The following is a 27379-nucleotide window of genomic DNA, read 5'->3' on the forward strand; positions in this document are numbered from 1 at the left end:
CTGCATTGTTCCTCTCTTGGATTTCAGCATCCTTTAACTTCTAAGAGACCACCTCTGGTGCTGCACTCGTGCATGTTATACCACAGCTCCAAGGAGGAGACCTGGCTACATCCAAGCATCAGAGCTGCATGCAGGAGCAGACCCCAGACCAGCCCTTCAATCTGCTTCCTTTGCTGTTATTAGTCCCTCATAACCTAACCAAACCAAGGAGACCTTTTTGCAGCCGTGATGATGGCATGTGAAACAGAGGTCCTGGCACATCATGCATGAGACAGGCATGCAGCTGAAGAAGCAGAAATACTACAACTGGCCTGAAGAAAACACAAATAGAAGTGTATGTATGTGAGAGAGAAGACTAGAAGGAGCAACAGATCATGGGTTAAAAGAATGGTCTGTGCTGATAACCAAGGATGTGACTGACTGCACTAAAACTGGGTAAACGCTGACAAACGTGGTGTTTGCGACAAGCTTGGCAACCTGCACCCTGATAAGCCTCGCATGGATGGTCTGTCAGAAGAAGGCGTGAGTGCTGATAAAGTCCCCATGCAAATGACTCTTAGAGTAAAAAAAACTGCGCTCTAATGACAGATGGATTACAGCAAGGTCTCTGCACATCCCATGTGCAAGTCCTCCTCCTCCTCTCCCAGCAGGAAGGCAGACTGTTGGAGTTAAGGCACCCGAAATGAAGGGGGAGAGAGGGGAAGGCACTACCTGTCCTAGGATTTTGGGGGGATTAAGGTAAGAGATTTCAAAGCAAAGGGCTCATGCCATAGTAGCTGTTAGCTCCTAAAGATGGCAAAAGATCTGCTCAAAACTTTGTAGCTTGCCACCAAGGAGAAACCCAAGGGGTGGGCATCTGGCAACCTTGGTCCCACCTTACATAGGATCCTACCAGAGCACCTGGGTGAGCTCGGTGCCTGTGAATATGGGAGGAGTGAGCATGGGTGAGAAAATGAGCGTGACTGAAACCATTTATTGAAACATCTTCCTGTTCCATGAGGTCTTGTGCTGTTGCTACGTTAATTTCCTGCATCATAGCGACATTAAAAACTACTCCATTCTTAAATGATAAAAAGGTGAGAAATCTTTATTTATAACTGGTAAGCTCATCAGAGTTTAAGAGTTGTGGGTTTTGGTGTGATGGGTGGCACAAAAACGTAATCATCAGGTCCAAACTGAGCTGTGAGAGGCTGAAACTGATACGGCAAAAACATGAGACAAAACAAAACTGGAGGGCAAGGAAAGCTGTCTGATGCTTTCAGTGATGGAAGGTGTAAAGCTGAAGCTACTCACTAGCCTTTTACCTTCACCATTCCCACCCAAAGTTGACATCCCATGTGTCTGTGTAAAGGGTGAGCAGTCACAAGCCCAGGAGGCGACCCACTGCTGAAAGTCATCTGAACAAGAGTGCTGTGTGTGCTCAGCCAGTTTATAAATGGATTTTAAAGCTATGGCTCCCACATCTGTTCTGAGATGGCAGCCACACAGATTGCAGAGTTACCATAAAGCTCCTATTTGTCCTTCAGCCTGCTAGCTCTCATTTCCACACTTCACATCTCCTTAAGCCAGCCCCACCTCTTTGGGATCAAATCCTGCTTTCAATTAGTGTTATTGTCCGTATGAGTGTCTGAAATACGAGTTATTTTTCTCCTGGTTTTCTTTTTCCAAGTTTTATTGTTTCCTGTGTAGGATGGTGGTTTCCATAGATACCTTGGATATTATTTATCTGTCCACCCTGGATGTGCAGTTCCTTCACAATGAATTATACTGCACTTTGCCACTTCTGCTTGACACCTTTGATCCTTCATCCATATTAGTGCTATACTGAGCATTTTAATGCTGTTGTTCTAGCATGTCTTACCATCTTGATATCTTATCATCTTATCATCATGTTGCCTTGTGCTTTTACATACGGCTTTCAATCCACATGATAGAAGTCCTGTCCCAGCCAGTTTTAAATTAAAACCCAGTACATTGCATGTCTATTTTTGGATTTTGTACTGATAATTGTTGGAAACTTTAGCTCAGCTTTTCTCTGCTATGGGTAACTGTTAAACAGAGCAGTGTTTTGTTATTTTTGTTCTCCTTCCCCCCTCAGCTCTCCCCCTTGAGATATGTTATCAAAGGAAAAAGTCTGGCAAAGTATTCAGGATTGTTACGGCCCTATCTGGGAGCTCAGCTAGCACTGACTGGTATTGTTTGAGGTAACTCTTGCATGAGTTTTCTCTCTTTATCCTGTTCCTACCTTGTCCCAGAGGAAAGCATATGTCCTGTATAACAGAAGTAGATGGTAATGTGAGTCACTGCTTGGTATTTAGTGGTGAGAAAGTTGACCGTTATCAATCTTCCCAAATCCTGGAACAAGACAAGAAAAATCTGGACCGCTATCAATCTTCCCAATCTCCACAGTGAATCTCCACAGGATTCACTGCATGTCCCAGTAATAAATAATCTGAACTTCAGAGATTAATAACATCCTGTGCCAGCTGGCTTGAGCCTGGGACCTCCCATACACAGAGGGAGAATGGTGCTAGGAGAGCATGGGAAATGCTCCAGCCCTTTTTTTTTTTTTTTTGCAAGATGCTCTTTTAACCATGAAAATTTAGATTCATATTTAACTTATTATCTACATAACCTCCAAGAAGTATTTCTTCTCTTACGCTCAGGAGCTCTGTCAAGGCCTGTGCCCTGCAACAGTCTTTGGTCCCATGCTCCTTCCCACTGGTTGTCCTGAGAAATACCACAGGGTAATTTGTTTCCTGCTATTTGAAATGGAAATTGTAGCAGCACTAGGAACAGAGCATGATATTCATGCCAAATATCATGAGCTGAATTCTCCTCACGGTTTGTGGGAATCCTACTTATTAAGGCTGACCTCTGAGAAATCAGTATGTTTTTCCACGAAGCTTAGACAGTGGATGCACTCTCAGCAGGAGACAGAAACTATCCCCGCTGTTCCCTGTCCTGTGCTGTGCAACGAGGAATGGAGATACCAGTGCTGACAGCTGGAGGTATGGGGGCGATTCGGGAAGTGTTTAACTAGACAGCTCTCTTTTTTATGCATGCAGTCTTAACTTTGGCTTACTGAAAGGAGGCGGTGGGGCTGCTGCTATGCCCTGGATAGCAAGGGGCCTTTCGCTTCATCTGCTAGAATTAATTGCAGAGGGAAGATGCCTGCAGTTTCCTCTGCTGCAGATGAGTACTATGCGCTTTAAGGGAGGGAAAACTCACTGGGTCTCTTGTAGGCCTGAGATACGCTCCTCTAAAAGAGCAAACACCTGTGCTGGAAATCACACTTGCAAGGGGTGGCACAATCCAGGTGTAAGCAAAATCCTAGGCACAGGTATGCATGACAGTGGTCCCCACCATATGCATTCATATGCGAGGCTGCTGGGGAATGGGTACCATGTGTACTCTCCGCATCCATGGCCTCATCTTCCAGGGGCTTTGCCAGTGGCTCTGCTGATGCTGCCCCAGCCTGGAACAGTGTTTGTGCTTCTGCGATCGGTCTCCAATGGTTTTCAGTGCTGACTGGGAAGTGAAACTGAAGGAGAAAAGCTGGTTGCTTTGCTGTGCAGAAACACTGAGGAAGCTCGGGTCCCCCCGCTGCAGCAGCACAGGCGGCTGCTCTGTTTGCTCACGTGTGGCGCTTTGGGCAGCCGTGGTGTGTTTTCGGAAGCTGGGGAAGTGAGCCCTGAAAGCAGCAGTGTTTGTTGCTCAACACACGAGGCAATCCCCAGGATCTGTGATTCAGAAAAAGACGTCCTTGAGATGTGGCAAGAGGCTTGGCAGATGCTTCAGGGCAGGAGAGGCTGTCAGTGGAGAGCGTGTTCAAGGAAACCGGTGGCTACCGGGAGGGTGTGTTTTTACACTGCTGTAAGCGTCAGGAATGGAGCGCGGTGGGTGGTGAGGGGTTTCAGTGTATTTCCTCTGTGGTCATTCCCCCTGCCAGAACCTCCTGTTGGGGCAGCGGTATTTACAGTGCTGAGGACTTTGTGTTTTCCAGGAAGTTTCTGAACTTGCTGATCTAATGTGGGTATTGGGGGGGGGGGGGACGGACGGACGGTTGCTCGAGGCTGTTTCCTCTCTTTTGCCATGACAAATTCTACATCCCTCTGGTGTGGCTGGCTGATGGGGCACAGGGAAGGGTGAGCTATACTAGTTGGTGATGTGTGAGTCACAGTCTTCCGATTAAAGCAATGGCCCTGTGGTCTTTAGCAGCAACAATAGTAATTAAACAGTTGGAGACAATAGCTGCCTAGGGCTGAACTGGGAACAAGTGACCAAAGTGGGTGAAGGATAGTGCCCATCCCCAGCCAGGATGCTGGAAACAGGGAAGGGTGTGACTGTCTATGTAGGGATGAGGGAAGCTGATATGATGGTGGATTTTAGTGAACGACAGAGTAATTCCTCAAAACTGAGGGTGATCATCTCATAATTTGCAATGCATTACTTCCAGCACAAGAGAAATGTGTACTGGCCCAAATCTTGACAGAGAAAAAAACATTGCTATGAGAGTTATAAATTATTACACGAATAATGCACACTTATTCTGTGTCAACAACTAAGATCTAGTAGCTTTTAAAAGAATTGATTGCTCAAATTTAAAAATACTTGAACAGAATCAGCAGAATATTTAAAATAGCCAAATAAGAATGTTAATCAGAAGCAGCCTATTCACTTACTCTGTTCTCCAAAAGCCTTAATCCAACAGTTGAAAGTTATGCTAATTTGAAAAATAACAACATCTCTAAAAGATACATATTTAGGGGGAGAAAGGAAGCTGCAATTAATGCAAATGCAAAGTTTGAAAGCATAGAAGATGGCCAAAATAAGCATAAGGAAAAAATCATGGCCAGAGATTTAAGAGCAGCAAAGAAGCATTTTAGGATATTGAGCACAAAAGGAAGCCTAGCAGCATCACTGGCCCATTGCAAGTCAGCATATTAGAACTATCAATAATAACAACACTGAAAAGGTGTCAGTGCTTGATGCTTGGTTTTCCTTCAGAAATTAAAACAAATGTCTTCGTATCAGGAAGTATATTCAAGCAATAACTCAGGTGATAAGCGGGGGGAGAGGGGGCATCTTCAACTCACTGGATATTTTCTGATGAAACTTCAAGCCTTGTGGGTAACAGCAATAAATCTTCTCCAGTTGAAATAGAGCTTTGATGAGCTGGTAGCAAATTAATACCAGAAGTTTCCTGGCAGAAAACTGATGTTACTGCTAACAATTGTTTCTTCTAACCTGACAACCTCTTTTATGTCTGAATCCTAAAGAAATGAGTACAAATAGGGTACAGGCTTTAGAAGCCCAGTAAACATCATATAAATGTGAAAATTAACTAAATATTACTGTGTCAGCAGTATTCTGCCACTTGTTGCTTGTATTTGAGAGTATTGAGTATCTTGATCTGACTGCTGGGATGTAAACAGAAGAATATCTTCCTATAGAGGAACTATTTAATGAACAGGCATTAGGAAAGCTTTGGCTTGTCTAAGAGCAGGCTGTGTATAACAGGGAGAGGGGCTGTGATGCGGAGACGGAGGCAGAGCAGCCAGGAGGCTGAGCATAGCACCCAGCACTGCCGGCTGCCATAGGAAGGTCTCTGACAGCAGAATCCACTTTGTGCAGAGGGTGAATGGGGGATTTGTTGGAGGGGTAACCTAGGTCTCAGGGCTCCTGCCCAGAATACCCTGGACATCACCCCTCCAGCAGTAAACCTGCACTGCAGGCTGGTGTAAGTGGGGCACTGACACTGCCCTGAGCACAAAGTCCTTCTGTGCTACTGCTGGCTGCGCAGGCAGCTGCAGAAGTGGGAGAAGAGGCCTGTGTGCTCTGCCCGCTCCTTTGTGTCCATCTCTTGCTGCTGCTGCTCGGCTTTTACACCAGCTCTCCAGGATTGCCATGTGCTTTTCTTCCTTCCAGGAAAACAGGGTGACTTCAATGGGTCTTGTGCAATTTCCCAGGGTCGTATCCCAGGCAGAACTCTAAACACAGCAAAAGGATGAGGTGCGCCTACCCCAAGCAATGTTGTACATACGGATAGCATAGGGCAGGCTGAATTACGTCTGAATGCAGCCTAGAGCTTTGATGGGGGAAGGAGGGAGCAGATATATTCAAATGTATCTGTATCCCATGAGGAGAGCATATGCATTGCACTGGTCTTTGCTAACAGTATGGCTTATGAGTGAATCACCCCCTTTGGCTGACTCCCTGCCTTCTGAATGGAAGAAACAGAGCTGGGAGAAAATTCAGGGGCCACCCGTGCCCTGAGGCAGGATCAGCTACAACAGCACTGGCAGACAGAGACTTCATTTGTCTGAAGACAGCGAACGTGTCTCCCTTGCTCTTCTCTTTATAAATGAAACAACCCAATTCTTTCAATGTTTCCTCATAGGTCAAGTTTTCAGACTTCTGATCTTTCTTCTCATTCTCTTCTGGAGCTTCTCCAAATGGTCTACTCTTTCCTGAAAGGCAGTGTCCAAAATTGGGCATGGAACTTCATAGGAGTCTCTACTAGCATTAGATGGAGGGAAGGATTACTGCAAACTGCTATAGCTGCAAGAATGTTTTCTCTGGGAGAGCTATTTAACTGATTGCTCACCATGCTGCTGTCTTTGGGCAATGGCTGTTGTCTAAATGCCGTATTTGCCCTTGTCCTTACTCAAGTGAGTTGGATGTTTTCCCCAGGCTCTCCCCTATTTACCAAACTTGTTTTGAATTCCAGTCCTATGTGTCAGTGTGTTTTTGCTCCCAACTTGGTATTAGCACAGACATAGGTGCACTCTTCATCTTCCAGTTCACTAACACACGTGTGTGCAGAGATGGCACACACTAGTTCAAGCACTAAGCCCATCTGCGTAGCCTAGACCCATAGGAGTCTGCTGAGGTTTGACGTATTTAGGGCTGTGCGATTTAAAGTATCAAATGTCTCTGAAGGATGGCATACAAAAAATCCATACTACATTGTTTGGATTATCAGTTTCACTGACATTTCAGTGTTTGTGCTTCAGCACTCATAACTAATCTGGAAGGTTTATAAGTATTTAATCTGGGATAACATAATCCAGTAAATTTATACCCAGTGTATTTATAACTGTATGTAGCACCACAAGGAGGGCCAGAGATGACACCAGTATTTAGGCCATGATCTTTGCCAGGTGAACAATTAGAAGTTGGAGCAGAGCCTGTTCCACATAACAGCTGTAAAAAGTGATGTAAAATCCTGAGCTGGAGCTTGAATTCCAACTTCAACATTTCCAGTGTCTTGCCCTGGTATTTTGAAATAAAACCTCTTAAACCAAAGCAATTCCCTTACTATATATGTGCTTGTATCTATATAATAAGACAAACCTGAGCCTTTTGCCAGCCTAAGAAAAGACTTCCAAAATGTTCACCCAAAACAGGTGATTTACATTACTTTGCAGCAAAAGCTACCTAGGTATCTTGGACAAGAGCTTGTTTGAATGAAAAAGGCAGATGAAGAATGAGTAAGAAGTTAGATGGGGACAGAGAAAATTTCAGGGAAGGGTTGATAAATGAGGCAGTGTGGCTCTTCCACAGTGTGTTTATGGACTTGGGTGTTTGGTTGTGGTAGGTCTGAAGGTGGAAGTGCCTTTTAGGTAGTGTCCCTCAAAACCTGATGCAAATTCGGCAATCTCACCCAGTGTGCAATTCAGCCTGAAAAAAGTAATGACTACCACAGTCTTATTTTCCCTTGGCAGAAGGATAATGTGTGTGTCCCCTGTCCACCTTGAACAGAAGCACTGACAGCTCCCATCCCCTTTCGCTGCCATCACTGCTATCAGAATTTAATAGACTTGAATTCCTTCAGTTAGTAAATGCGCACAGGCTGCACTGCCAGAGCAAGCCTGTCTACTGAGCGTGGATGATGTTTGTCTGCAAGCACTTCCTGTGATAGATGGTCCTTCTGCCCAAGCAGCCTACCTTGTGCTATGGAGCAGGTCACAAGTGCTGGATGCTGTCATGGTTTAAGCCCAGCCAGCAACTAAGTACCACACAGCCACTAGCTCACTTACCCCACACACAGTGGGACGAGGACGAGAAACAGAAAAAAGCTAAAAAAAATCCATTGCTTAAGATGAAAATAGTTTAATAGTTTAAATAACAGTAAAATATGACAACAGGATAATAATAGGAAATAGAAAGAGAGAAGAAGGAGTAACACTCCTCTCCCAAAAACCCCAAGTGATGCACAGTGCAACTCCTCACCACCCACTGACCAACACCCAGCCTAACTTGAGCAGCGATCAGTCCCTTCTGGTGGCTGCCCCCAGTTTCTATGCTGAGCATGATGGTCTATGATATAGAATATCCCTTTGGCTAGTTTGGGTCAGCTGTCCTATCTCTGCTCCCTCTCAGTTTCTTGTGCCCCTCTTCACTGGCAGACCATGAGAGACTAAAAAGTCATTGACTTGGAGTAAGCACTACTTAGCAACAACTAAAACATGAGTGTGGTATCAACATTATTCTTATACTAAAACCAAAAGGCAGCACTCCAGCAGCTGCTAGGAATAAAATTAACTCTACCCCAACAGAAACCAGGACCAATGCATTCAGACTGCTGAGGGATTCAGGCAGCCTTCAGTCATGGACTCCTGTGCACTTTCAGCTGGCAGGCAGGCAGGTGAGTTGTTGCTTTAAAAATACAGTGGTATCTGACTCATTTCAGTCCGTACATTTTCTCAGTCTTCAAGTATGCCTGTGTCCCTGTGTGATGGGTCATAATTCAGTAGCTTCTCAGCACTGCTCTGTGTCTCTCTGATACATTTAGGTTCAGGAGCCCTGCAGACTATATTCCCATTTGATGGGCTGCATGATTGCATAGAATCATAGAATTGTTTAGGTTAGAAAACTCCTTTAAGATCAAGTCCAGCTGTTAACCTAGCATTGCTGAGGCCACCATTAAACCATGCCCCTGTGAGCATTCAGCAGCTCTCTCCTAAAGACTGGACATATGCTTAGGAACCAGTTATTGGAGAGACTACAAACAGATTGCAGCAGCAATGTGGGCGATCTGCAGCAGAGGTAGCTGCCAGCTGATGGGCAGGATTCATAAGACGCCGTCTTATTCTTTGTCGTCACTCCAAGCCTTGTGGGCAGCAGGCAGTGTGTCTTGGAACTCCCTTTGCTTACAGCATGTAGCAATGCTAATTTAATTAAATGTGATTAAATGTGAATTTGCTGGGATTACATAGCAGAGGTGCATGGGAGAGTTGACTTAACGTTGCCCATGATGGCACACAATCATGTGTCTGAGACTGTACATCTCCCCACCTCACTTAATTTAGCCTGGGACAGTGTTATATCCTGTGTAATGGGTACATTGCAGTGCAAGGCTAGTCTCATTGCAGTGCTGGTCAGAATTTATAAGAAAAATAAAATCAGATTATTTTGTATGTGGAGAAGGGCTGCTGGACTGTTCAGGTAGATGGAGAAGGCTGGAAAGACAAAAATCCAGAAAAGCTCATTTCTTATAAGTTGGTTAAGAGAATAAATTCCAGGAGGACTGAGAGTTGCAGACATTTTGAGACAGAGGTGGAACAAAGACAGGGGGAATAAATAAATAAATAAAGCTTGAAAATTAGAATGTTTGCAACCATACAGAGGTGGCCTGAGAGCAGAAAAGTAACAGTGGGAACTGTCTCTCGGTGTGGCACTTGCGCAGTGTAAGAGTGATGGCCTTGCAGTACAGCCTCTTGTGATCCTTTCTGTGACAGGCTGAGCATGAGCATCCAAATGAAAAAGCAAACATCAACTTTAGATATTGTGCTAAACCAGAGCTTACAACAGTATTTGTATTTATTAGAGGTGACAGGTCACAGTGAGGTTACCTGAACTGGGCCTGGCTATAGGCTGTGCACACCATCTCTCCTTTTCTGCTTGACAATCCTAATTTCAGTCCTTAAGCCAGCTTTAGTCTATCCTTAGTGTATCTCTAAAAGCAGCTGGCTGCCTGATTCCTTTTAACGTTTGGTGCCAAGTCTTGTTTGGTAAGAAGGGAGTTGGGAGGTGTGGGTAGCCTTGGCTGTGAGTGACATCTGGCGTGCAGAGCTGCCGGTGACTTTGCATGATGCTGGGTGGAGAGCAGTTTCCTATTCATCTGGAAGTCCTGCTTCCTTGCCTTCACACAGAGCTCCCTCCCATGCTGGTTTGGCCTTTCCTGGGTTATTCACAGAGAACAAAAAAGTTTCTGCAGCAAAACAGAAGTGGCTATCAGCGGCATTCTTAGTTGATCATTGACAGAATAAGATCTGCTTATGTTCTGGTACATGTACCAATCACCGGATGGAACCAGTAGTTGCCCCTGCAGGAAAAAAACAGAGACCAGAATTAGAAACAGAGATGCCTGCACAGCTGGGTTGTGCTCCAACATCTGGAGAGTGCTTAGTGCCTGCACAGCTGGCTCCAGCACCAGGCAGTCTGGGTGAGCCTTGGAGTGAAGAAAAAAAGAAGAAAAGCAGTGTCATTTCTGTGCCTACTTCTGCCCCTTATATGATGTTTTTATCATGCCTTAAAGTGGACAGTATGGCAGAAAGAACAGAAATCTGTCTCTGTTTGGTTCTGGCTGGGCACAAAGACAAAAGATCTTGCCTGCTTAATTGTTAGCTAAGGAAAAGAGCTGATAATAGAAGAAAAGTCCTGGGGCCTGGCAGAGGAGGTAGATGGTCCAGTACTGCACCACTTGGTGGAGACCAAGGAGTGTTTGCATGGCATTCAGCAACATGATGTGGGGCTCAAAGAAACTGGCAGAGTTTAGGAAATAAGCTGATTCTTTAGCCACTGCAGAACTGTAATTGTGCCTAGAGCTGATGGATGTAACCAAGTGTGCAGAAAAGGGAACTTGTTCAAATACCTCACCTTTCTGAGTAAATGGCAGACAAGTTTTGATTACACTGACTTCTTTATCTGGATTTGCAGTGTTGTGGTTTGGGTTTTTTTAAATAATTATTCAAGTCTGTACACTTTGAGTGCTCTTTGGAAGGTTAGTTGCTAGGCTGCCTTCTGGATTATAATTTTGTACCTTTTCTAGTATGAAACATTTCCACAAAATGCTGCTTGGAGTGTTAAGAGTTCACACAGATGGGTGCTCTGGTATAGGATACAGCAACAAAAGCACAAATCTACAACCTCCAGAGTCCTGAAAAGCGCTCATGCTACCAAGCTGAGAGTCGCACAGAAGTCATGTTCAGGATTAAGGAAATAATATGCCTTGGAAAATATGACTAATCTCAGGTTGCAGGTGGGATGCAGATAATTACCATTATGTCTCTGCCTACAGACAAGGGATTTCTGAAGTTGTTTATTGGGATAGTCCATTACAGTGAGAAAATTGTTCCTTCTTTGCTGCTAATGCTGCTAATTTCAGAGTGTGGCTGCTGAAAAGATAGAGCAGACAATACCCATCACAACAGGAAGTTTTAAAATCTTAGAAATGATGCAAAGTCACGCATGCTTTGTTCCTATGACAGTAAACACCTAACAAAGCCAGTAGCGGCTGTTTCTAGGCAAGATCTCGGAATAAGGGTGGCAATAATTAGATGGATGTGCTGTGCAACTGTCAGCAGCAGTTTCAGTTGTCAAGCATGCTGGCCTCACATTCATACTGTGCAGCTCTCTTTACATTATAGCATCTGGTTTTAATCATTTTTCTAGTGTTAAAATAATTCTTGTTCATCAGACATGCTCAGTGCTATCACAACCTGAGCCAAATGCTCTCTCCAATAAGAAGAAATGCCTCACAGCTGTCATGCTCTGCTGTTTCTGATAACTTCAAACCCAGAGTGCAGCAGCCTTTTTGAATAAAGCTGTATAAAACGCATTCTTACCTCCTGCTGTCTGGTATGTGCACTAGACTATTATTTTAAGCAGCATTCTTGGAGGTACTGGCAAGCACGCTGTGCCTCTAACAGGCACTCACAACATGCAAGCACAACAAGCTTCCAGATTCCAGTTAGCCTCAACAGATTTGCACATAAGTGCAGAGCTCCAGGTCAGCATTAGGTTTCCAATGGACCTGCCTGCTTGGAGATCTTCAAAACAAGTTCTCTTGGTACTTTTAGGTTCCATTTTCTCTAGATAGGTGGGAAGGTGTTATTTGTTTGCAGTCAAAGATTTCCTGAGTTGTGCTGCTTCTTTTCACTTTGGCTAACTGGATTCCAGGTCATCTGTAAGGTTGGGTTTGTATAGTTCTGGCACCTGGGACCATCTTTCACATGAAACCAGAGTGATTAGAAAATTACCCTGTTCAGAACTTGAAAGCTTTTCAGATTTTCATGCATGAAATGGGGGGGGGGGGGCAAGATGGGTTTGGAGCATTGACCCAGTATCACCTGAGGACTGGAGAATGACCTCTGGAACTTCAGTCCTAGCATGCAGATACAGAGCAGGTTCGGTCACCTTACCTCTTGGAGCGTGAAGATAGTTGATGTGGTCGCCTGCACAGAGGTATTGTCATCCTGGATGACCCATAATGTATTTCTAAACATCTCCTAGGGTATTTGTGTATAAGGAGAAGAAAATTACTACTCGTGTGAGCAGTCAGACAACTAGTGCTTTTGAGTATGGGTAGAAATAGATTTCACATCCTAGCGGGAGCAGGTGTGTCCCCTAGAGTGATGAAACTATTCTTTAGTTCCAAGTGTTAAATTTACAGCTAGGTTATAAATCTGGAAAATACTTTTGCTGACACCCTTTCTAGAGCTTTGTGTTGTAAGATGGTATTCTATTAAACAATACCAAAACTGGATGAGCCTAAATTGTGAAGTGAGATTTCCACTATGGGGTATATGAAAGAGAATCCAAAGCAGGAAAATACGTAAGACAGCATCATGCTAGACACTAACAAATGAAGGTATATATATTGGTTCTGAAAGCTCAAATGACATACTGGTTGTGAATGATTTGCATGAGCCATAAGTGGCTTTTCTTTACAGAATTCTGCTGCTAGCCATGTATTTTAAGCCATAAAAGTCTTAACTTATTAGATAGGTCATACCAAATATATCAGTAACAGTTAAGGACTCATACTGGTCTGAGTTCTGCAAAGTGTGCTATTTTTAACTATATTATGCCAATTCTGAAAATACAGGCTATTTATAATTTACTGGCCTTGTGAGAAGTGGCATCAGAAATCTCCATAGCTTTCTTAAATACCCTGTGTAGTGCAGTTCATACTTTTTATATAGCCTTGCCAAGGTGCAAGACAGCATTGCTTGAACTGACTGCCACATACTGAAATGTTAGTGTTATACTTCCTAAATGTGTCACTGGTAGTGAAGATGTTGTAAATTGTTATGAACATTGTAAAAAAACTGAAGCACAAAGTACACTAGGAGAAATGTCTCCTAGTAAAAGGGTTAAAGCTTTAGATTCTACAAAGTTATGCTTTTTATATATGGTATGGCGGAAGGACACTGGGGCTGAGCTCTACCTCTAAGAAATCCCACATGACGACACGGTGCAGGAAATGGAGCAGGGATTGGCCAAGACAGATGCTTCATAATCGAAAGGGTCTGCAGGAATGTGCATGAAGACCTTTGAGGTGTGAGGTGAATGGGCTGCTGGGATACTAACATCCTTTTTCTGCTTTAGTCACAGGTACCAAACCAAAGATGTCCTGGACAAGAAAGATTCTACTCATCCTGGGATTCCTCTCTACTTTGGCTGTAATTGCTTTAATTGCTGTAGCAGTGACCCAAAACAAGCCACTTCCGAAGAATATTAAGGTATTATGAGCTGGGGCTTTTACAGGAAAACAAGCCAAGCTGGGGGTTTTAGGTGTGTATAGTGCTCCAGGACATGTTGCTGCCCTTGCTGGATCCAGCTAACGTCTCTTTCTGGCTTCATGTACCTCCACATCTTATTTTACATCTTCATGGTAAAAACAGATCATCTCCTAGTTGATGTTTTGCTGCTTTTCTGCTCTTGTGTCCTTTGATGGAAACTTTGCACTGAAGCAGTCCTGAGAAGAGTAATGACACACAGTAATGTTCCCACAGCTGCCAGATAGGCTGCTTATTTCTGGTCCCACCCAGGTGTGGAGACCAGCATATGCTGTGTCTGATTTGGTGCCTCAGGTGCGATGATGGTCTGTTTTGCCCACAGTATGGGATTGTGCTGGATGCGGGGTCGTCCCACACTAACCTGTATGTGTACGAGTGGCCAGCAGAGAAAGAGAATGACACTGGGGTGGTGCAGCAGGTGGAGGTGTGTAAAGTCGAAGGTAAGAGGAAGAAAGGGACATATGGAAGGGGATGGGATGAAGAAGTGATAATGCAGTCAAAGGGTGTGGGAGGAAAAACCTGGAGAAAGAGGCCAATAGTGAAAACAGTGTTACATCTGTGAGGTCGTGTATATCCCACTGCTTCCCACAGGGAGCTGTGTATGCCTGACCTTCCTGGGAGGAAAGCTGGATCTACTTTTTCCTTTGTTTTTAGGATGCTTGGAAGTAAGTGCTTATTGGAAAAAACTACACCAAAGAATGTACTTAAATAAATAAAGCGCCTGCATGCACCCTTGCTGAAGTGCCAATGAATGTCAGGCAGCAAGAGGGGAGGGCATGGTTTGCTCTTTTCAAGGCTTCTCTGCAAGCTAGGCACTGTGCTTGTGGGCCAAGGTTGCTCAACTTATGCATTTCATCATTTATTCTTTATTCTATTTAATTGCTGTGTAGATACTGTATGGTTTAGAAAGGCATAATTGAAGTTCAAGGATACACATGACAAGGAACAGCATAGACCACCATGGATCAGCGCACTCTGGGTGGAGGAGAAGTGCTGTCCGAGCCTGCCTGGGGTCTTTTCAGGCCTGACTGCACTGCAGGGGAGAGACGTGCTGTTATTGAGCTGCTGCAACAGCCACTTGATGCTTGCAGCATGCCACACCACGAGCAGCACATTGAGCATACAGCAACCTGGAGCACACGCAGAGTGGGCTTCACTGCTCACACAGGCGCTGGTCCTGGGGCAGTCCATTCACCAGGGGACATGTGGCAGGGAGGGACAACGAATTTTTCTTTGGGTTAGCATGAAGGGGATAGCTTCAAGACACTCAGTGCTGTAATGTGCACATACAATACACAAACAAATGACAGCATCTTCCCCTGGAGGACCCAGTGCAGTGAAGTGTCAGGGATTTTCAGGCACAGATCCAGGGTACACCCAGGCAGAAGCAGAGATGAGTTTGCAGATGTCCAGGACACACTAAGCAAATTATCTGTCTCATTGCAGCCCTCATCATTACTTCATAGCCTGCTCCGTGGAGAGCAGGGTGGCAGATGCTGGGTGCTGTGGCTGTCTGCATGCATCAGGCTTAGTTGGCGCTGTAGGATTTCGAAAACCCCTTAGAAATAGAGTGGCTGAATGTGATGTTGCTGCCTGTGATAGTGATACAGTTTAATGCAGTTTAATACAGTTAAATACAGAGTGCTCATGACAGCACTCTGGGGGTATGCTTGGAGTTTGAGCAATGAAGTGTCCTTATTTCTTGCAGGCCCTGGGATCTCAGGTTACTCCCATGCCACAGAGAAGGCAGGTCCCTCTCTGGCACAGTGCCTACGACAAGCAGAAGATGTGATTCCTTCAAAGCAGCACCAAGAGACACCCGTCTACCTCGGAGCAACTGCTGGCATGCGGCTTCTCAGGTACTGCAGAGCTTGTCCCCTTCTCCTGCAGCACTGTGCCTGGTACTGACTGGGTGCTCAGTGGAGACCTCTTGGGCAAAGACCTTGGACATGCTGCCGGATCACACTGCCCCGATACCCTCTGCTGCTGCTGGCTTCTCTGACTCCCGAGTCTCCCTGGGCTCTTCCCTTACTTGTCCAGCAGGTCCATCTCCACTCAGTCCAACCTTCCATCATCTCCACCAGTATATGCAGCGCAGACACCAAGAGGGTAGCAGTGCCCGATCTGATGCTCAGAGAATGCTCTGACATCCCCCACAGTCTGGTATTAGGCCTGACCCAGGATTTTTGAGCCCATCCATTTTTCAGCTCCCCACATAACTTGACTCAGCCCAAGATTATCAGAGCTAATGTAACTTTATAATCATGTCCTCCTTTAATTCCAATTTGTGATTTTCATGGGAGTGCCTTGGACCTCTTGCCTGACTGATCAGGGAGCTGATTTTACATACATATTGCCTGGGAAATCTCCCTGGGGATGGATTTCTTCTGTAATGGTAATGGCAAAAGGTGAGAGCAATCTCCACGGTGCAGTCTCTTCAGGGCACTTGCTCCAGGAGAACAAGAGAGCTCTGGTCTCTGCTCCAGGCACCACTCTCAGCTGCAGGATCTGTGTCAGAGCTGGTTGCAGCTGTGATTGCAAGGTGTGACAGAGAGGGAGGTGAACAGTTAGAGCTGGATTTACCCATATGAATGACTGTTCTGTTCTAATACTTGGTGGGGAGTTGCAGCCTGTGTACTCAGAATAAAGCCCACTGGCTGCAAAGAGCTGTCAGCCAGAGTCACTCCATCCTTTCTTCCATTCATCCAGCTTGGAGAATAAAAGTGCAGCTGACAAAGTCTTGTCCTCAGTAGAGAAGACACTACGTTCAGCTCCCTTCAACTTCCAGGGTGCCAGAATCATCAGTGGTCAGGAAGAAGGAGCCTATGGATGGATCACCATTAACTACCTGCTGGGCAATTTCAAGCAGGTACTGTATCAACAGCAAGTCCATATTTGAATCATTGCCTTTCAGCACTTTGTAAATTGTGCCTTGCAGGAGGGTGTCGCAGCCACTGTCTTCTCTTGTAAGCTGTTTACCAGAGATCAGGAAGCTGCACATCTTGCCTCAGCAATTATCATGAGTACGTCCTGATACTTACTGGTATCAGGATGTTCCACTGTAGTCAGGCTTAAAGCACTGAAATAAAACACCAGCATCTTTGATAACTTTGCTTGGGTACAGCAAGCCACTTGCTGTATCTTCCTCATTTTCTGATCTAAAATACTTTGGTGCCTGCAAACTTTGACAATGATTTTTTATCATTGAGCTTATAAATCATCTGGGAGCTGAAACAGTAAATTGACTGTTTTTTCTCATAACAGTTGTATTAGATTTCATATTCTTAGTGCTCCTGCAAACACCCAGACATGAACGACCTGTCTTTCTGAGCCCCCTCCAGCTCTTCCTGCCTTTCCTGTGTTCTGTGTTTCTGCTTCTCTCCTCAGAGGTCTTCCTCTTTTTTTTTTTTCCCCTTTGTCTATTTTTCCCCCCTCATGCCTGATGTATCTGGTTTTACTTTTGAATTTTTATTTTTTTTAAAGTCCGGCTGGAAAAAACTTCTACATTCCCTGAAATCCATAAGTGAGACATCAGGAGCACTGGACCTTGGAGGAGCCTCAACACAGATTACTTTTGTACCAAATGAACTCTCTTCTGAGTCCCCGGAGAACCTGCTCTACTTCCGTCTCTATGGGAAGGATTACTTAGTGTATACTCACAGCTTTCTCTGCTATGGGAAGGACCAGGCTCTGCAACAGAAACTGGCCGAGGATCTACAGGCAAGTACATCTGTGAATGCCAGTGGAGATCCTGGACTCTCTCAGCTTTGACATACTGGTGTACAACTTTCTGTGTCCCAGCTAAATGTCTCATCCCTTAGTCTGGGTTTGGGAATGTCATTATCCTCCATAAAGACTGGACAGATGCCCAAAGAGATCACAGTCAACATTTTCAAATTACTACCAATTTGAGGTGCCTTGATTCCTGGGCATGGTATAGCAGTAGTACGCGCTTAACTGAAGTACTTCTAGGGGGTAATGTTTCACTGTCTCTGAGAATCCCAAATCAACAGCACCTTCACAAAATGTGTCTGAAAGTAATTTGCCCAGTGTCCTACAGGGAGCCTGTGGCAGTACCCACATCCCCCAAATCACTGCCAATGTCTTAAACCATCCTCATCACTCTGACCTGATGTGTGTACCTTGGTGTGATGTACTTGTGGTCTTGTGGCCGCTCTTTGTGACTCTTTCCCAAGTATTACTCCAGAGTGAAGTGTAACAGCTTGGGTTGATTCTACTTTCAGACCATGGAGAACAGCAGCCTCCTTGATCCATGCTTTCACCAGGGGTATCAGAGGACTATAAATATAAGTGACCTCTTCAAAACCCCTTGTACATCAGCCAAGAAAAAGCAATTCCCTTTCAGCCAGCTATACATACAGGGAGAGGGAGATTATCAGAAGTGCCGAAGAAACATCCAGAAACTCTTTAACAAAACCAGTTGTCCTTACTCCAGTTGCTCCTTCAATGGGATATACCTACCTCCATTACAAGGGGACTTTGGGGTAAGTCTTCTCATCCTTCAACTCTTTGTAACCCAGAGCATCAAAAGAGCAGAAACTAAAAATAATGCTAGAGTGTATTCTTCATGGCTGGTGCAGGAAATCATTTACAAGATCATTTTTCGGACATATAACTACAAAATTGGTGCTGCACTTGCTGTGAGGACTACATGTGTAAGGGCTGCCCCAGTAAATACTGGCCTACCATTACTGCACTGTTCCCATTCTAACCCATTCCTGTGGGCATGTCCTTGGGGTGCTCCATTTACTGATTCATTTTTCAAGTAGTCCTTCCTGATGGCCAGCACCAGAGGTAGGACAGCCTGCTGCAGGCCATGCATGACATTCTCTTATAAACCTTGTCTCCTGATGTCAATGACGGCACCAGATCTTAAATTCATCCAGAAGTGTGTGAGCACTACAGGAACAAATCAGTCAGCTCGCCTGTCTGCTTCCCAGATGTGATGAGGAGCCAGTGCACACTCTGAACACATATCATATGCAACACCACATCGAACATCAGCCCTAGAGCTGTGCGACTTCAGTGGCTGTGAGGGTTTCTGAGGGAACTGTTAATACTCCCTTTGCCCTGTTCATAAACTGCCCCCTGTCTATCAACTATTGGCACTGGGTTTTATGGACTTTGGGTTACATTCAGGGGTTGCATACAGTCCTTTCAGACCAAGACCTCTGCTATTTGTGGTGATATTGGCTGCATGCTCATCTCATTCAGTTGCCAAAATGGGATCGTGGTCGCTACAGCAAGAGGCATTCACTATGTGCCACTCTGGCACCAGTGCATAGAGGAGAGGGATTTACTGTAGTTCTTCAGGATACTGTGGTCAGTGAAGTTCCTACCTCCACCTTCTGTTTGGGATCCTTAGCTCTCATCAGCTCTGCAGGGCATGTCTCAAGTGACATTGCTCTTGAAAGTATCCCTACTTTTATATGTGTGGTATTACTTCTTACATTTCTCCATCTCTAAATAAAACCATTTTCATCTGCAGGCTTTCTGCTATCCTGATCATACTGAAGCCCCATCAGGTTAAAATATTCTTTCTCCTTCAGGCCTTTTCTGCTTTCTACTTTGTGATGAACTTTTTGAATCTTACCAGTGAACAAAGCCCCGCTGCCCTGGACAAAGTGGCCACCACCATTGAGAGCTTCTGCGCCCGGCCTTGGCATGAGGTGAGCAGTACAGTGGCAGCATGCTGGGGCTGCTGGTTGGCAAGAATTGCTGGTATTTTTCTGTAGGGTAAATGCTGGCATGTAACTTCCAAGGCAAGAGGGGAAAGATTCCCAAGAACCTGCAGTGGATGCTTAGGTGCAAGCTGGAGCAGCGGGAAGCTGTGTTGATCAGCGTGATGACTTCCTCCCTCCCTAGGTGAAGACAGCATATCATCAAATAAAAGAAAAGTACCTGAGTGAATATTGCTTCTCTGGAGCCTACATCCTCTCCCTCCTGGAAAATGGCTATGACTTCACTGAAAACAACTGGCAAAGGATCCACTTCCTTGGGAAGGTGTGTTCCATGGCGGGGAGGGCAGCTAACTGCAGCCTCTGCTGCACAGCCTTTGTCTCCAGGGGTGCCACTGCCCTGGCAATGATGCAGGCAGCCCTTGCATGTCCCAGCATTGATTCCGCTCCTCTCCCATTTCAGATCGGCAGCAGCGATGCAGGCTGGACCCTTGGCTACATGCTGAACCTGACCAACATGATCCCTGCAGAGGAGCCTGCTGTACCCCCTCTTTCCTACGGCAGCTATGTGGGGCTTATGGTGCTGTGCTCCCTTGTGCTGGCGTCTGTGCTCCTGTTTGCCTGGCTTCTCTTCCACAAGCCCAAGTGCCTGCAGAAGGGGATTGTTTAGGACGAGCATTAGGAGAAGAGAGGCCATGTCACCACGGCCACTCAGGGCTAGGAGACCCCGGCAGAGCAGGCTGTACTGCAGAGCCCCTCTCACTGAAGCTACTGACTGTGTACAACAAGGGCATTTATTTCTTCTGCCTCGCACTGACAGAGGTTGGGACATCAGGCTCACCACCTCTCTCTGCCAAGGACAGACGAGTGGGAGTTCCCCCCCCCTTGAATGGGTCATACTTTCATTCAGTGAAACGTTGCTGCTGGTTGGTTTTTGCCTTGTGCACAGCATTATAAAGAGAAAAACCGCAGCAATCTTTGGGAGCCAGTGCTCTTGCAAGGGTAATCTCAGGGTCATGCATCCCACTGAGCTCTTGGGAACGATCACACCCAGGGTGATCCTGCTCCTCCTTCACTGAAGCTATTCCTAAGAGCCCTTCCCATACCCTCTGCTCACTTCCCCGTGCCCTGAGCCCTCACAGCCCTACAGCTGGTAAGGCCACCTGCACCCAGCTGATCCCCAAAGGCTGGCCAGGCTCCCAAATGCCACCCTGGGAAAAGAAGGGATGAGGATGAAGAAACCGAGTGTGCTGGTGGTCATCAGCCCTCTGGTGGCTATCTGCTCCTTTTGCAGGTGGTAAGAAGCCTGTTTCCCACGTCTTCCTGATGTTGCTGGACCAAAGTTGGCTCACTGTTCACTGAGCCATTCCCATGTTCCTAGAGTACATCTTGACACGAATTCCCAGCCAGGCATTGCTGGTTTTTATAGGAACAGCTTGTACTGGCCGAGGATCCTTGGCCAGTAGTGAGTGCTTAGGCCTAGAAGGACTCTGGTGTGATCTGCATGCCTACAGGTACATACTCACTAAAGCAATCCAGTGTCACTGTGCTGATCATAAGGCAGCCTCTGATCTAGAGAAAATGTTTATTAGGTGAAGTTCCTTTATAAATAGGCAGCTGGCAGCAGTTAACTAGCATGAGCACACACAGATTGAACCACTCCTGCCACCAGCAAAATCAGTGAAAATTAATGGCTTAAGTTTATCCCATGACCATAAGACCCAGGGCTTGTGAATGCAAGTACCGCAGCTCATCCTCTAGCACACAGCTGAGGTGATGCCACTGATCAGGTTTATGAATCACTTTCTTTCACTTTCCATTCCTTGGTGCCCCCTCCCCAGGAAAGAGGTAGGTCAGAAATCCATTTTCATAAGAACACTTGGAAACCACTGGTGCCTGTCTTCCTCCCATGAAATTTTGGAAATCTCTTCTCCTAATGACTTGCAAGTGCTGGAGGCCAAAAGAAAACTGATACTGTGAGAGAAAGACATGGCAAACACACACCTTTGCTTGTTTCCCTGAGCAAAGGTGTAGAAGGCACAGAGGGATCAGGATGTGCAACCCCAGTAAAGCTGCATCCTTTAGGCAAGCACAGACACCGAGCTTGGGGTTTTCATGCCCTCCCACCCTGTCCCTCTGTATGGTGCAGGCTTCAAAGTGTCCCCCAAGTTATTTCTACTTCATGCCTGGAAGTAGGAGTCATAACATGTGGAAGGACCTAAAGGTAAGGGAAAAATATACCCTGTGATGTGTAAGATCTATGGGCAGTTAACTTTTTTTCAAAAAAATCTGTCTTACTTTTCCTCTGAATTAGCTGGCTTCAGCTTCTGACAGATCTTGTCCTGCCCATTTCAGAAAGACTGAGTAAGTCTCTGCTACCAAAATCCCTTTTTCCTTGTTGGTGCTTGCAAGTCATCATTCTATCATTCTAACCAGACTGACCTTCAGTCTGTAAAGTGCTCTGTGCTGACCCCACTTGTAGCTCTTGACACCACTTCTTTGAAAATTTTTACATCTTTCTGAAACATGGACACCAAAGTTTTCAGAAGTGAGTGGTAGTAGAGTCACTAATAGTGTATATAAAAGTAACACCCTCTGGGTTTGATCTATGCTCTATGTTCCCCATTTCTATATCTCCGGGCAAGATCTGCTCACTTAAGAGAAAGTTTTGGGGCTGATTTTCCAGTTGGGGTATTGTAACTTGGCTTTATTTTTCCAGTCATTGCATTCCAGAATGGCTACTGTCTCACACCATACATCACTGTCTCAACATCAGCCTCTTTGCCTTCCACATGACTCCATTGAAACATGTATTAATCAAGCAAGATCAACCTGTGAATGACACTTTCCCATATTGTTTGTCCAGTGACCAGTTATTGCTTTATCTGCAAATGCATTGAGATGTTTTAATTCATCTAGAGATGGAGTTTTCCTTCTGTTGTTTTCAGCAAAGATAGGTAGAGGAGAGGTTAACAGTAGGTTTTGGTCATGGCTGGAAAGCATGCAGGAGTAACGTGTGATTAAAGCTGCTTCAGCTCCCCCGTCAGCCACACTTGCAACACACCCCATCCTGCATATGGATGTACACAGGATACACACACACACTTCCCTTGTCTATGGAGTCTTCACAGTAGACTGAAGGTGACCTGGAGAAGCTCCCCACATGAGCTGGTGCATCAGTGTGGAAACCTGAAGAATGGCAATTCCTCTCCTGAGACTTCCTCAGGGATCTGGCAGCTGCTTTATTGTGTCCATGATGCTGGAACTAGCAGTTTCATTGGGACAAGTTGGAAACTGATGAAGAAACTCTATGTGGAAGCTGGTGTGGAGGCAACACCTGTGCCAGTCTGCTCTCCTGGTCCCTGCTGAGGGTTTATGCCAAAGGAAAAGGTCAAATACAGAACCTGGAAGGAGAGTTTTAGCAACGTTCTCTATCCTTATGGCAAGTTCCACAGTATTAATATTGCTAGCTCTTGACTCTGGGGTCAGGTGATCAGCTGGTATCTTTGCTTACTCCCTCCTGTCTTTCTTCTTACCTTTTGGTTTGGGTCTGTTTTTTTAAGCTGTAAACATGACTTGAGTGCAACCTAAGGCCCCAAACTAAGATAAACAATATGAAATGTTGCATTGTTTTTAATGCTTATGACTTTCATATCATATTTATGAGCCAGTCTCTCCAGAGCTAGAATTCCTAAGGTGGCACCAGACACACTATTTAAAAATCACTTGAGCAGGCTGAGGCTCCAGGAATTGGTTGACTGAAGGCATCCTATCAGGGATGATATACCCTGAATACCCAGGTATTGATATACCCTTGCATATCAATGGCTGTTCTTGAACCTTCCGAGAAAAGCGTATGATTTTTCTCCCCACTTCTCCTGCTATTGATGGACTTTGTCCATGGAGGCTATTCAAATTTCTTGGTCAAAGAGTTCAAGTTTAATAAACATTAATTTCTTTGCTTCTGTGCTGCATCTGACCCAGCTGTATGCAGCTGAAATATCTGTTGCAGAGCTACCCAAAGCATATGTGAAGGTCATTAATGATAGTGGGGGGAATTTCCAAATACGCCAGTAATAATATGGTATCACTTGTTAATGCAGTTGATCTGCCTCACTGATAATTATCTGTGCCTTATTTCTGATTTGGTAGCTTCTGGCTTTAATTTGCAGCCACTGGCTCCTGTACAGTTTTGCTCTTCTGGGTTAAAGCATCTTTTAACACCACATGTTCTTGTCTTGCAAGTATTTTTTCACTATCCACTCTGCTGGGCTGCTGAGATTCCAGACGTTGGTGTCTCCTGTTTTGCCACAGGAAGCCCTGAGACGTGCTGCAGTGCGGTGGGATGAGTGTCTCTACTTTGGGTTAAAACACTGAGTGGTCCATTTTTGGGAAGGTTTCTTGCAGGAGGATTAGACAGCTTTTTGCAGGGTGCAGGAGCAGCTCCTGTCTTTCTGGGCCTGATGACTTCCACAAGCACAGTCACCCAAGTATCAGGTGTGAGGCAAAACTATCAGTACTTCTCACAAGAGGATGGGTGCCGGCAGCATGAACAGCTCTTGCAGAAAACAACCAGTCCCCACTTCAGGGTCCAAGTGCGACTCAACACAGTGAGCTCTCCTCTGCACAGGCTACAGCTGATTTCTCTGGCCCTACAGCAAAGCACAGTGGAGCCTCCACTTGCAAGAAAGCTCTCGGAAGCAAGGTCATCACCTCTGTGGTTAGAGGTTGATTTGCAGTGTTGGTGCTGGCCAGGGCTCCCCAGCTTCTCCAAGAACAGCTCTCAGCTGGATGTGTGCTCCCTCCTTCTCCATCCCAATTCTTCCCATGCTCTGTGCCAGGGGGGATATGCAGGCTCTGCAGAGCTGCTGGCTGTACCATGGGGCTCAACAGCCTTCGCAGCAGGGGCTGGGGGAGACACAAGGAGGACAACAGTCCCTGCTACCCAGCCCATGCACTTGCTTTTTGCAGTTCAGTCCTGATAAAATGGATCTTTGTTTCGGTGCACGCACAAGTCTCTGTATCCTTATCATAATAAAGACTTCTGAACTGATGCCAGAAAAGTTTTGTGCTGTTTTCCAGAAGACGGGAACTCTCCAGTATTGGGAATGGAGCCTCTGCCACTAAACATGGAAAAGTCCTGAGATGGGATTTCCTCTCTTGCCAGTTCCTTGCTGTTCTCCTGGGTCAGATCTGAAGTTCCTGGTGGATTGGCAGCATCCTCTCCTGGCAGAGAAAGGCACTCTGGTCCACCCCAAGCTCTGGGCACTTCACACAGGTGGACTTGTTCACCAGAAGCCTGCTAGTGCCCAAACCCCATCTTTTCTTGCTTTAGCTTTACTCTGACCTCCCCAGAGCAGCCTGTCGTCCCCTGTCACACACTCGATGGCTACAGTCCTCTGTCCTCGTTTCCCTTCTCTCTCCCTCAGGCAGCACCACCAGAATCACACTGGCACTAAAACCCCCAAAACCAAGTGAAGGATGGGGGGGGCTGTGCCCCTGGTTCACAGGGCCACGTGCCTGCCTGCCTCTGTGTGTAGCCAGAGCTGTATCTCTGCCAAGGCAAACATGCTTGTCATGGTTCATTTTCCTTTCAGTGCGCACTCCCCCCAGTTTGCTCTTAGCTCTTACGGCTCTTAGCTTCAACTTTCCTCAGTTTCCAATCTTCCTCTTGTAACAGTACAGCCAGAATTAAAGCAAACGCACCAGGTGGAGTCTTTCCATGGGCAGCTCTGGAGGGATTGGCTCCTTGCTGCCTGCAACGCTCAGCTGCGCAACGAAGGATGGGACAGGAATCGCATTCACATTCTTCTCACTTGTGCCACTGTGGCACAGCACACAGTGATTGCCCTCTTTCTCCCACCGCCTCAAGGTCTCTCCATCTTTGAACATCTGGGAGTGGGAAGCGGATGATCCATCCCAGATGTATTAGCTGCATTTTCCAAATTAAGTCTTTGTTTATTTCTTGCACTGTTTCTAAGAGCTAATGTCTTACATCGTTTGTTTCTGCTTTCATCAGTGCTTTTTAACATGTCCAAATTTACCATTGGCTTAAAACTTCATTACCATGTTGTTTTCCTAGAATGTAGTAAGAATTGTGTTAGGTCAGATCAGACATGCAGTGCATTGGCATTGGTCTCCAGCTGAGTGGTGCGTGAGGATTCAGATGGAGGGTTAGAGAAGGAACATAATCCTTCTAGCCATCAGGGGCATAGGAAATTTATGAGCAATTGCTTCTGGATCTGCATAACTAATAGCTGAAGCTGCCCCATTCTCTATGAATTCATCCTATGCTCTTTTGCACTCATATAACTTTTAGCTTTGATGAGGTAATTTCAGTGTGTGCAAAACTGTTTCCTTGTGTTTGATTTAAACCTGCTGCCCGATAACAGGCTGCCTCCATCCCTACACTAGTAGTGCTTGAGATTCGTTCTACACCCACCCCAGATTTTGCTCATGGCATTTCTTTTTTCTGTTGTTTCTCACATCAGTTTTGCTTGTCTCCATAGGAAAGTGAGAGCCTTTCTCATGTGTCCCTTGGCAGCACTGCAGCTCCAGCTCTGCCACTGCTGTACCAGGATACTCAAAACAGCCTGGGAAGAGTATGGGGAGGGGAAAAATAGACCAAACATGGGTGTTTGTGCTGTTTTACTATAGCCCTGCCTAGACCCGCTGGCTGCCAAGTAACACTGGCTAGCGCTGGAACCCTGCCCACCTCTTCTGCATTGCCTTGGTCGCTGAAAGCTGGGGAGAGAGCAGCTCCACAGGAACGCAGCAGCCCTGAGAGCAGTGATGTGAAAGAGGCAAGGGCATTTCCCACTGCTGCATGAGCTGCCAGCTCTACAGAATACCACCAGATACAGCTTGCTGCAGAGATAAGAGCTGTCCTACCATACCCACGCTCACCATGCCCCGCCAAAGCCTCAGCTACCTTTCCTTGGTTTCCTAAAGTGCTAGCAGAAGCTGGCACCTCAGCACCGCTTCTTGCCACCCAGTTAAAGATGGTGCAATGCCATTCCTGCTCCTGAAGGTGTGAGACTGACTGACACGCGGGGATGTGGTGGGATGATTAACTGGGAGAAGGTATTAATATGGCCACTGCTGTCTTTATGTATAGTATATTTTTTCCTCTCATATCTTCAAGAGACATTTGTTCAAAAACAGGACTTTTTTCTCTTTTTTTTTGGGGGGGGGCGGGGGGGTGGGAAGAAATTGAGAGGAGGGTACTGTGCAGATGAAGCAGAAGACCAAGCAGGCACAGCGACAAGGAGAGAAAGGAACATTATGGTGGACTGTGACAGAATAAAGTTGGAAGCCGGAAAGTCTGAGTAAGTCAAGGCAGGAGCAGGCAAGCCACATGCTTTGCCCACCAGCCTGCACTGTTTGTGTTAGATCCTATGAACAGGGCTCCCTGGTTTTACTGGTGCTCTTCCTGGGAAATTGAGGCAGAAAGGCGGTCGGTGGCCCAAGCAGATGTGGAGGACAGGTAGGAAAGCAGCAGTGCTGGGCAGCACTGGTAGAGAATGCTTTGTTGGGGGAAGAGGCAGCTACAGCAATCCTTGTCATTAGAGCAATGCAGTGTGGATCCATGTCAAGGTTGCAGGGAAGGCAGATGTTTAGCATGGCACTGAGTATCCTGAGAATCCCATTGCTGATGGCAGGAGGAGCTCCTTTCTAGTGTGACCCAGGCAGAGCAGCATGGCACACTCACGTTAGCAAAGGGAGCCTCTCTCCTCACATGTCCAGCCATGGCAGTAAATCTTTTGGCTGCTTGTGCCCATGTTTGGGTTCTATGTCAGGGATGTCCTTATACAGATGTTTTCCAGAGCCACTAAGCTGCTGGAGCTGTAGCCCCACGGGGTAAGGCTG

The 27379-nt window shown here is 45.9% G+C and overlaps 1 protein-coding gene across 7 annotated transcripts in view; it reads left to right on the forward strand.

The window, feature by feature from the left end:
- Positions 1 to 24563, forward strand: part of ENTPD1 (ectonucleoside triphosphate diphosphohydrolase 1) — a 55942-nt gene extending 31379 nt beyond the window's left edge. For 5 of the 7 annotated variants that reach the window (XM_062610375.1, XM_062610373.1, XM_062610372.1 and 2 more), the window contains 10 exons: positions 13621 to 13754; positions 14134 to 14251; positions 15520 to 15670; positions 16521 to 16680; positions 17295 to 17525; positions 18050 to 18316; positions 19382 to 19501; positions 19698 to 19835; positions 19974 to 21107; positions 21545 to 24563. In XM_062610375.1, coding sequence (XP_062466359.1) covers positions 13641 to 13754; positions 14134 to 14251; positions 15520 to 15670; positions 16521 to 16680; positions 17295 to 17525; positions 18050 to 18316; positions 19382 to 19501; positions 19698 to 19835; positions 19974 to 20180 — 1506 coding nt within the window. In that variant the 5' untranslated portion in view covers positions 13621 to 13640 and the 3' untranslated portion in view covers positions 20181 to 21107; positions 21545 to 24563. Of the gene's footprint in view, positions 1 to 2805; positions 3012 to 13620; positions 13755 to 14133; positions 14252 to 15519; positions 15671 to 16520; positions 16681 to 17294; positions 17532 to 18049; positions 18317 to 19381; positions 19502 to 19697; positions 19836 to 19973; positions 21108 to 21544 lie in introns of those variants that run through there. The other 2 variants (XM_062610371.1, XM_062610369.1) reach the window with 2 other exon arrangements.
- The last annotated feature ends 2816 nt before the right edge of the window (positions 24564 to 27379 follow it).

Source organism: Pezoporus occidentalis, unplaced genomic scaffold, assembly GCF_034315485.1.
Source record: "Pezoporus occidentalis ecotype Australia unplaced genomic scaffold, CSIRO_AGI_Poc_V1 ctg147, whole genome shotgun sequence".
Taxonomy (NCBI): Eukaryota; Metazoa; Chordata; class Aves; order Psittaciformes; family Psittacidae; genus Pezoporus; species Pezoporus occidentalis.